This window comes from Alligator sinensis, unplaced genomic scaffold, assembly GCF_000455745.1.
Source record: "Alligator sinensis unplaced genomic scaffold, ASM45574v1 scaffold1018_1, whole genome shotgun sequence".
In the NCBI taxonomy this organism is placed as follows: domain Eukaryota; kingdom Metazoa; phylum Chordata; order Crocodylia; family Alligatoridae; genus Alligator; species Alligator sinensis.
The window spans coordinates 387387-398873 of NW_005842038.1; the positions used below are offsets into that span (position 1 = coordinate 387387).

At 42.4% G+C, this 11487-nt stretch overlaps 1 protein-coding gene across 1 annotated transcript in view; it reads left to right on the forward strand.

Annotated features, from left to right (window-relative positions):
* Window positions 1–1153: 1153 nt before the first annotated feature.
* RIT2 (Ras like without CAAX 2) overlaps window positions 1154–11487 on the forward strand; it is a 305834-nt gene continuing 295500 nt past the window's right edge. The window contains exon 1 of the mRNA XM_006022493.2: window positions 1154–1398. Coding sequence (XP_006022555.1) covers window positions 1296–1398 — 103 coding nt within the window. The 5' untranslated portion in view covers window positions 1154–1295. The remainder of the gene's footprint in view (window positions 1399–11487) is intronic.

The following is an 11487-nucleotide window of genomic DNA, read 5'->3' on the forward strand; positions in this document are numbered from 1 at the left end:
CTTTCACTTGTGTTTGCGTGAGCAATGTATTTTGGAATCCCAGAAATAAGGAATAACAACAGAGGCTGGTTGAACAACTCTGAACATAAAAGTCTTTACAAATACTGTCCCTTTTCACTTGGGAAATCAGTCTTAAAGAAATCCAAATGTATTTTCTTTGACTATCTTTGTTATTCATAAGTAAGCACTGAATACATTTGGTGAATGATTTTCACATTGTATGCTGTTCTTACATTTGCTGTGCCCATTTGCTGTTTCTTATTTGGAATGAGCAGTTTGTAGAATTAAGATGCATGTTTTTTTGCCCCTGAAGCAGCGGCTAAACTAGTTTTGAGAGGAGAATAATAAATATTTAATATTCTGTTAAGAAGAGACTGGCAAATAATCACTGGTGGTTAACATACATAAAAATTGCAAGAGTTCTAAATATTGCAACAATTTCCCAGGGCTTGTTCAAAATCTCACAAATAATTAGAAGTATCCCCTCTTATCCTCCCCTGGTGACCATTTTCTATGAAAAAAGTCTCAAAACAAATTTTAAAAAAATTCCAATTTGCAAAATGTTTGGACCAATTTGGCAAATCAGGACATAGAACCATACCCCTCACATTGGTCTATGAAAGATACACTAAGGATTGGTGATCTGGAAAAACAAACAAAAAAAAAAAAGGTAGAGTCTTTCTACCATGCAGTCAGCTAAGTAAATAAAATAAGGACTATGTTTTACATATGTGTGTTATCTTGCCAGTATTGGATCATTAAGGTGAATGTAAATGTGGCAAACATGGGTCAGTTCAGGTTGAGCAGTTAACTTCACAGTCACAAAGCAACTGCCTGATCATTTTCTATTCATTTTATTTTTTTTAAACACAATCATTCTGCACTAACTCACAGGCTGCAAAATTAAGAGATATGAATCTCTTGGGGGATTTTTTTTTTTTAATTGTTTGCAGAGGCTCAATTTAGTGTAATTCCAAAGGTCCAGCAACACCCAGAGGTACCAGGGCTCTCGAGCCTCGCAAAACTGCTTGTGTCCAGGAAGAGAAGCACAGGGAGAACGATACAGAGATGGGAGGGGGCAGAGAAAGATTTTTATTGGAAGCTGTTAAAGTGGTTGCTATGAGACCTTCTCCAGCTAACACAGGAACAGCAGCGAGTGTGAGGCTGATAAAACGTACCTCTCGTGTTATACCTTTCTTTTTCTGCGCTCTTTTTTTATAGTTGTCTAAGATCAGAGCAAGCACCTGTCAGTTGCTTTTTCTTCCCTCTTCCTCTCCTCTGCTCCCTTGTGCAAAATGGAGCTAGAAAATGAAACGATCAGCACCTCCAGCAATTCATCAGGAGGCTCCAGGGAGTACAAGGTGGTGATGCTGGGAGCAGGGGGAGTTGGCAAAAGCGGTAAGTTTTGAGTCGCAGCATTTGGGGGAGAAGGGGTGAACTGGAGTGCAAACTTCTAAGAACAAGAACGGGCTGATACGGGGCTCCCCCCTTCCTTCTGCTTGAGTTGGCTTGAATAAAAAGGAGTCAAAATTAATGACTGGGGCAATGAGTCAGCTTAATTTTGCTACGGGGGGAAAAAAAAAAAGACAACATTTCTTTTAGATCAGCCTGTTCTCTCTATACTTCAGGCACTGGCGTGTCTGCCGCTGCTAGCTTGCTGTTCAGTTCTCAAAGTGGTAATGCCACTATGATACTTTTTAAGGGGTACCAGGATGTTGTGCAAGGTGGGTGTAGCTTATTGACTTGTGAATCCTCCTTCCTAGATGAGACTTGTGAAAGACCACATGGGAAACTAGCTTCAAAGTCAGCTCCACAGTGCAAAGTGAGGAGTGTGCCCAGAGTTACTGTACTTACACATCTCTTCTCTGGACTTCTTAACTATGTGGTGTCATGACTCAGCTGGTGGCCCTCATCTCCCGTCTGGAAAGTTATAGGATGCATGTTTGAGTCTCACTCCTGGCGATAAGGCTGCTATGCTGTATGTTTTAATATCGCTGTCCAGTTTTGGCAAGCTTTGCTATTGTCTAGCAGTGGCATCTCCTCAGCAGAGTCATTATTTTTCCCTGGACAAAGTTTTATTTTTCGCAGATATTATCACCCTTTGATTTATTCTTCCTGACAGTAACAATCCCTGATCTTAAAATGACTTTGCTGAGCATGCAGTGTCTGTCTGGGTAGCCGGTATATTGAACCCTGCACAACAAGAATATAATTGCATCAATGGGAAATTACAATAAAATGGTGATATGGTTTTATACAGCCTCAGCTCCAAATGAGTGCAGGATAAGTTTAGGACAGCCAAGATAAATAGGCTGTGAAACTAAACTGTACTGCTAATATAGAACAGCCCTGCTTTGTTTCCCAGCTATACAGTGAGAGTGATGAACAACCACCTTTTAAGTAAAGGAGTCTAATGGTTCTACATATCCATATTCTTTATTCTAGCATTCAGTTTGACTTCAGTTTTAGGGCCACATCCGTCACCTAAAAGACGTGTTCCTCGTCAATATGTGTAATTAAGTAAATAACACTGTTTGCACTAATTAATCCTGAAAATTCACTGCTCTTCTCTGTATGCGAATGGGGGAGGGGGGGCAGGCGAAGAGGGGAACAAAACAAAACAGGTTACTTGCACTCACTTGCTTCCTGTAATTCTGAACTCACTTTTGTATTACAAGCCAGGTCTCAGTAAAACACGCTTCTGATGCAACTTCCAGCATGATCTGTTTTGCTTAGACTATCCAAAAGGTGGCAGTAATTTTTTTTCCCCATTCTGTCTTTGCAAACATCTTTTAATTTAAAAGAAAGGTTCCCCATGAAGAATGACACTTCAAAGTAGCGATGTTTATGTTGTTATATTCATAATGGAGTTGGATCAGGAGGAAATAATTTTGGATCCAATTTACAGAAACTTCAAAGGATTAATCACGTCTGTTTAGAGAAGCATCTGAAGGATCAGATGCCTACATGAATCTTGCTCCAAATTATTCAAATCGTCTTGGCCTGGAAATTAGATTGGTGATTTTGTGAGAACAAGGCTTCTTTAGTATCTTGACATTTCCTGATCCAGCCCTGGCAGGAAACAAACAGTGTAAATTAATTTAATGGCCATTTTCCTGTGCCTTCCTCGCAGTGACTCTGGCCTTACACGACAAGTAGCTTCTTTGCTACTAATCATACCAGAAGTTACTGTGCAATAGGAATATTATAGTCTATGAATGATTACTGGGTGAAGTCCAGGGAAATCCTTATTGCATGCACAATATATGTTTATATTATAATTACCTCCCTGATACAAGCCACACGTATATTGAGTCTCTATGTCTCAATAGTCCAGCTTGGTTAGATTTGAAAACTATCCAAAGGCTTACAGAGATCATGACTGTAGTATAAAACCAGTGGGTATGTCTACATGTGCAATTAATTTGAAACAATTAACCAGATCCAGAGCAAAACTACTTCAGGTGCACCATCTACATGTGCACCTGGGATAGCAGCAATTTGAGCTGGGGCAGAACAGTTTAAGCCAGGGCTGCTCCTGCCCTCCTCTGCCCCAGGCCCTGGGAGGCAGCACTGGGAGCAGAGGGGCTGGCTGGGGTATGAGGGTGCTGAAAGTGTAGAGCAGTGTGGATAGGTGGTAGGCAGGAGCCAGGCCCACTGCTGCCTGGGCTGACAGGTCACAATTTTTGCCCAAGGTCAGTGTCTACATGTGGGTTTAATCACAGTTAATTACTCCGCGGCAATATAGTACTATCCCCAGTACTATCTTACAGTGGTGTTAATTAGTTTGCTGTGGCCTAATAACATCACACATATAGACGTTGACATTTAACTCTGTAGCTAATGCAATTGCCCTGGAGACGTCTCAAAAGAACTTAGGTGGTTCTAGGTTTCTGTTGCATTTGTCCAAGGAAATTAATGACTCAAGCTACAACTGTGAGAAAGGATAAGTAGAGATGGTCAAAAAAACTGAGGCTGAATTGATTCAATTTTTGCAGGTTAGTCTAAGCCATTTTGATTCTGGAAATACAGCCACATGCCTGCTGTGGCCCAGGGCAGAAGTCAGGGGGCACTAGAGCATGCCTCCCTACTGGCTGAAGCAGATGGCTTGGGCCAACTGCCCACCCTGTGAGGAAGGGGCTTGTGGGGGAGGTGCAAAGCATCCTGGGATACTGGGGGACTTGAATTTGGAGGGGATGTGGGACAGAAGTTCAGTAACCTGAATTAACCTAAATCAGTTGAGTCTGATACTACATCCATGCAGGTTTATCTTAAACTGGTTTGGGCCATTTTGAAAACATTTATGTGCACTGAACTTCCATTGTGATAAAGATTTTCTGATCACTTATACTGGTTTGTGTGTAATTTCTGTCCCTAACCAAAGAGTACTGCCAGACTGGCAGGCACAGAATATATTAGAAACAAAGTAAATCTATACCTGCATTGGCATTAGCAGATTCCACAGACAGTAACTTTAGATTCACATATGTAGATTCAACAAATTCACATATCTTACAGTTTCCAACCAAATTTTGCAAAGCCAAACTTTTTTAGTTTTTATATTAACTGCAACAAGCTCAACTACTGAAATGATCTTTACCATCACAAAACTGATTGGTTATAGTTTCAGGGCCCAGGTATCTTTATACCTATACAACATTAATGAGAATGGTATAATTGAAACCAGAATTTTAATAAAAACCATGAAAAATATTTAAAATAAAATACCAGAATGTATTAAAAAATACCTCATCTCAGAATTTAAACCAAGTTTCTGATCAAGTCTAGGAATAGTTGTGAACTAACTTAAGACATTGATTTATTTTTTAAAATCATGAGATGCTTGTTTTTAACCAAAAGGGAGAAAAAAGTGAAAGCAAGGTCATGATTTTTTCAAATATTGAACCTCAAAGTCAGATATAGGATTGTATGAACCCATATATTTCAATGCCTAAATTATAACTTATATACAGACCTCTGCGAAGATTGTTATAAATGTCAGGGGGACAAAATGAGGCCAGAAGTCAACTTAAAATTGAGTTGTTATCAATAAAACTGACAGATTCCCTCTGAAAAATCTTGTTACTCAGAAAGATGAACCATAAAAAGGAACCACAAACCTGTGGTTTTTCAGTACTGGGTAAAGTCATGGTAGGGATTTTAAAACAACCACCTCACTGTGGTTTTAGTTTTAGATTACAACATAAAAATGTCAAGGATTTCTTCAGTTCTGGTTTGGTTGTTGTTGAGGTGTCATTTCCACCCAGCCCCACATGAGATTTTGTCTAATATAGAATCATGGAGAAGTAGAACTGGAAGAGACCTCGTTTACTCCAACCCCTTGCCCCTAGGACAGGATCATCCCTCTTCAAACCACAAATACACTGTCCAACCTCTTTGCAACACTAAACAGTCAGCCTGACCCAACACAAGACATAACACCCTAATCTGCCAATGCTAAAGCAGGGTGACCACATGGACAATGTCATGCTGCTACAAAGACTGTTAAAAATATGTTCAAGATATCCCAAGAAGAGGGCTATGCCCTCTGCTACAAAGGAAAGCAAAAATCCCTACAGTCCATACCAATCTGACTATGGGGTAAAATTATTTCCTGACCCCAAATATGACAAAACACTCAGACAAGCAGCTAGTATCTCAATAGTTGCATCATTCAGTGGAGAAAAAAAAATAGTCTTACAGAAATACCTTTTTTCACTATAAATTTTAAGGCATTCAAGTTCGCACAAGTGCAGGGCGACTGGACCCAGTGATCCCTAAGGTCCCTTCCAGCCCTTAACAACTAAGAAACTATGAAACTATGAAAACCTACCCCTTGCTAAAATCACGGTATATCACATCCACTGCTCTCCCCACATCCACAGAGCCAGTCATCTTATCATAGGAGGAAAATTGGTTCATTGGGCATGACTTCTCAATCTATGCTGGCTGTTCCTGATCATCTTGGGCGGATGAGTACAGGATTGGTTTCAACACTGACAAGTGCAAGGTGCTGCACCTGGGGAGGAAGAACCAGCAGCTTACCTATAGGCTGGGGAACTCCCTTCTCGTCAGTGCAGAGGCAGAAAAGGATCTCAGAGTCAGTGTTGATGCCAAAATGAACATGGGCTGGCGGTGTGGGGACATGGTCAGGAAGGATAACCATACCTTGTCATGCATCCACAGATGTATCTCAAGCAGGGCCAAGGAGGTGATCTTCCCCCTCTATGCAACACTGGTCAGGCCGCAGTTGGAGTACTGCGTCCAGTTCTCAGCACCGCACTTCATGAGGGATGTAGACAACATGGAGAGGGTCCAAAAGAGGGCCACTTGCATGATCCTGGGGAAGATCTTAGAAAAGTTTATTAAAGAGGCCATACTTAATGGACTGGCCGACGCAAACATCTTAAGGGATAGCCAGCACGGGTTTGTTGCGGGTAGGTCTTGCTTGACCAATCTCATTTCCTTCTACGACTAGGTGACCTTTCACCTGGACAAGGGAGAAGAGATTGATGTCATATATCTTGACTTCAAAAAAGCCTTTGACCTGGTTTCCCATAATCACCTCTTAGAGAAACTGGCCAATTGTCGCCTTGGGTCCTCCACGATCCACTGGCTGGAAAATTGGCTCTGGGGTCGGACCCAGAGGGTAGTAATTGATGGAAGTCACTCATCGTGGTGTCCTGTGACCAGTGAGGTCCCCCAAGGCTCTGTCCTTGGACCCATACTGTTCAACATCTTCATTAATGATGTGGACACTGGAGTCAGAAGCGGACTGGCCAATCTCCCTGGCAGCTGCAGGGGAAGGAGCTCCTGCCTAGGAGAGCCACCCAGGGATGCTTGACTGCTTGCTTTGCTACCTATAGGAGTAGTGAGGCTTGGGGAGCTCACAAGGTACCCATGCTGTACTAGGGAGTAAAGGTTTGCTCTCTTGAAGGGGCAGAGGGCTGTTCCCATGGTTATTGTTGTTGTAGCCCAGGGGATTATGTTTATGTTACTGTTTAGACCAGTAGGGAAGATTTATGGAGATCCCAGTAATACCCAAGGGGCACATAACTACCTTGAGCCCTGCCAGGGTCTAGTGAGTACTGAGCCCAGAGTGGGCATAGTTTGAGGCACCGAGGCAGGGGCCAGGGGCCCAGCAGATGGGTATGGTGATGGAAGGGACAAACATGAACTAGATCCTCAAATAAGCCAGGTCCAATGCAGTGGGCCTAGGCTAGAAAACCTAGTCGGAATAAAGGGGCAGAGGCTGGGGAGGCCAAAGCCCCAACAGTGATGACAGTAAACTACTACTACTTTCATAAACTACTACAAGACCGTTTCAGGCTGGACATAAGGAAGAATTTCTTTACTGTCCGAGCCCCCAAGGTCTGGAACAGCCTGCCACCGGAGGTGGTTCAAGCGCCTACATTGAACACCTTCAAGAGCAAATTGGATGCTCATCTTGCTGGGATCCTATGAACCCAGCTGACTTCCTGCCCTTTGGGCAGGGGGCTGGGCTTGATGGTCTTCCGAGGTCCCTTCCAGCCCTAATGTCTATGAAATCTATATAAATCTATGATCGGGGGCAGCAGGGCAGGCCCTACGAGGAGAGGCTATGGGACCTGAACCTGTTCAGCCGCCACAAGAGAAGGCTGAGGGGGATCTAGTGGCCATTTACAAACTAGTCGGGGGGGACCAGCAGGCATTGGGGGAGTCCCTGTTCCCCCGAGCACTACCAGGAGTGACTAGAAATAATGGTCACAAGCTGGCAGAGGGGAGATTCAGACTAGACATCAGGAGGCGCTACTTCACAGTAAGGGCGGCTAGGATCTGGAACCCACTTCCAAGCGAAGTGGTGCTGGCTCCTACCCTGGGGGGCTTTAAGAGGAGGCTAGATGAACACCTTGCTGGGGGCGTTTGACCCCAGTGCTCTTTCCTGCCATGGCAGGGGGTTGGACTTGATGATCTGCTCAGGTCCTTCCCGACCCTACTTACTATGAAACTATGAAATCTTGTTCTGCCCTAGGTAGCTTGAGGACCTGCTCCATGATCTTTCCAGGTATTGAGGTCAGGCTGACTGGTCTGTAGTTTCCTGGATACTCCTTCTTCCCATTCTTAATGATGAGCATTATATTTATCCTTTTCCAATCATCTAGGTCCTCACCCAGATTGTCAAAGGGGAAAGTCAATAGTTCTGCAAGTACCTCAGCTAATTCCTTCTGTATGCTAGGACGCGTCGTAGACTTGAAAGTTTCTATCTTCAAGTAACCCCTAACCTGTTCTTGTAGCATGCCTGTCTCCTTCCTGTCTTTGCCAACAAACTGTACTTAGTCACCTGGCAGCTGCCGCTATTTGTGAAGTCTGAAGTAAAGAAGACATTAACTATGTAAGCTTTCTCTTCATTATCCATAATTAGATTGCCTTCTGCATTCTATAAGAGACCCATGGTTTCTGTAGTATTCCTCTTACTTTTGACATCCAGATTGAAGATAAGTCTTTAGCCAAATAACACTACATACCCCACTTGGTTTAAAGATCTATTTTTATGCAGGTAAAAATACCCAGGCAAACAAAAGAGTCTCTAAAATCCTGAGGCCATTCATTTTATGCTTAATTTTAGCAAATCTAATTACACTAATAACAATAATTCATTACAACACACCCTGTAAAACATTAGCAATAATTAGCTGAGTAAAGTTTAGTAAAAAGTACAAGCAAATTGAGGTACCCTAATATGGAAATTAAAAAACAAAAACAAAAAAAAACCCTCTGCCTCAAGAGGGATGTTATCATCAATAGGTTGCTTTATATATAACTCAATTCTTTCCATGCCTTAACCACAGTTGCACGTGACAGATTGGATGAAGATGAGTATCTGTATTCCCTCTAGTACCAGTTAGAAAAAAAAAGAAAAGTCATTGGAGGTGAAAAGTGCTGGTCAGAGCACCTGAGAGCTGGAATAACAGGTGCATGCACAGAGCGGTGCAGCAGAAGAAATGTGAACGTCCTTCCATATGATCCACAGCTAGGATCAAACCTAAGGAATCACAACTAGGATCAAAACTGGAGCTGTTAAAATACTTCCCCTCAAATATTTTGTTGATGGAAAATTACTTTCTTCTCTTGGAGGAAAAATTTCCCCCTGATTTTCATGGGGGGTAGGGGAGTGAATAACTAAACATTTTGTAGGTCTGATTAAGCAAAAATCACATCTATTTTTTCTGTAAAAAAAAAAAAAAAAATCTTTTAGGCTTCCAGCTAAAATTCAGGGGAAAAAAATATACGAAGGCAGAGAACAAGTGCTAGAAATACTCTCTGATACTCTTACAAGGCCGTAGGGCTGGAAGGGGGTTGTTGGGTCACTCACCACTGCAAGAAACATTATTATAAAACACTTTTCAGACTTTACTTTAAAATGAATTTGGTTTTCTTTCTGTCCCCACTATTCCTATTGGAAGGCTATTGCAAGACCTCATCACTGTCATGGTTAACAACAGTCTGATTTCCAGTCTGTTTATTTACAACCGCTATATACCCATTGCCCTTTAGTCTAAATTGATTTCCTCGTTCTCTGAGCCAAGATTTGTGAATTTGAGAATCTTACCCAGTAACTCCAGTTTCATATCTGCCCTTCAAATATATTGCATCTAATTAATCCCTTGTGTAACTCTAAGGAATGCGTACTTACTAGACTAGTCCTACACTAAGCATATATGATATCCATTGTGCACAATGCAACACTTTTTTTCTGAACAACCTGCCCTATATGCAATACAGCACAACATTATATATAATCCAAAGGGCAGTCTTTCTTTGTTATCAATAGAAGAGAAAAATTTAGACTTCACAGGTCATAATGCAAAGTCACAGAGGCTTTTTAGTATATTGAACAATAGCAGGCATCTGCTTATGGCAGTGGTTGGGACTTCTCTGTCTGGAAAGCAACTACCCTTTTGTGGGCGCTACTAACAATAAGTACATGCATGAGATAATAAAATACATATAGAACCATGTTATATCAATTCATGACATTTTTTCCTGTCCTTCTTCTCTGACCCACTGAATCCTACCCTCTTCGGGAAAGGTCTGGGAGGACAGAATAACCTCGCTAGCACAGTGTGCCAACCAATTTGAATACTACAAGTGACAAGTCATGCTGCTAGGTACTTGATGGTTAGACTGCAAACAAACAAAGACATTGGGTATTGCTGAAGGCTACTGCAATAAGAGAAACCCAAAGGGTACACCTATGACCCAAGTGAAGATATAACTTAAGTTCTTTTGTCAGGCTACCCATATCATGTGGTGCAGCTCACAGGGAAGAGTAGATTTTATGGGGCTGTTATTTTCCTTCCTGTATAGGGAGGTGATATGCAGAAAAAAGGTTGCAATCTGCTTCCCTGTTCTTCAGCCAAGTGAACCAGTGGGTGTTAATATGAACTATGCCTGGGATTATACTGCTTCCTTGCCCACTGGAGCAAGAGAGGGGATAGGGATAATAATGTCACAATCTGGTTCCTGGTCTGCTCTTGGCTAATCACAACTATTCCCTGCCTCTCAGGCAGGCTAATGGTAAAACCACAAAGGAACACAGTTGACCTAGAGTTAAAACACATGGGTGAGATTCTTGCACCTGTGCTCATGTCGAATACTACCTTCCTGGTCAAGTGACAGTGGTTGAGGGTTAGGGTTAGGGTTAACCTCTTCCAACCGGAAGAGGTTGAGCAGCTCGGCACAGCTCAGGGTGAATTTGGGTGGTAAACTGTGGCCCCTTGAGTGCCTATTCATGCTGCAGGTTGCAATTCCTGGTACCTAGCCATGTCTCTTGATTTCTGAAGTTCCTTTTAATAAGATGTTTTGCATTTACTTTTGCATGGTTTCTACTGTTGCTTCACAAACTCCCCAGTTTTATAGCTGGAGTGAAAATCCAGCCACCCACGTATTCCTTAATAAATAGATGCATCTGCATCCCTCAGAAAATAAAGTGTTCTCTATCCTCTCTGCTTATGAAAGGCAACATAGATTCCATAGATATTAAGGCCAGAAGGGATTATTAGATCATCTAGTCTGTCGTCCTGTATATCCCAGGCCATTAAATTCAGATGTATACCCCTATATTAAGCCCAATGATTTCAGTTCGACTAATGTGTTTCAGTTCCCAGGCAACTAAACTACAGCGTGCCACCGGCAGAGAGCAGGAGAGACCAAGGTGACACCAATGCCTGAGGCCCCCGCAGTGGCAGAGAATTGATTAGCTGAGAGATGCAAAGATGATCTCAGCAAACAAACTATACTCTATGCTGCAAAACAAGGGGAATAAAAGGTCATTGCCAATCTGACTTGGGTGATGGGGAGATTTCTTCCCTACCCCCTAGTAGTTAACATGTGTTGCCCTGAGCATGTGAACAACACTGCTAGACAGGCATCTAAGAGGACTCTCTGCATTGCTCTGTCTGGTATCTCATTACCAGCTGTGGACATTGCCTGATGCTTCAGAGGAAG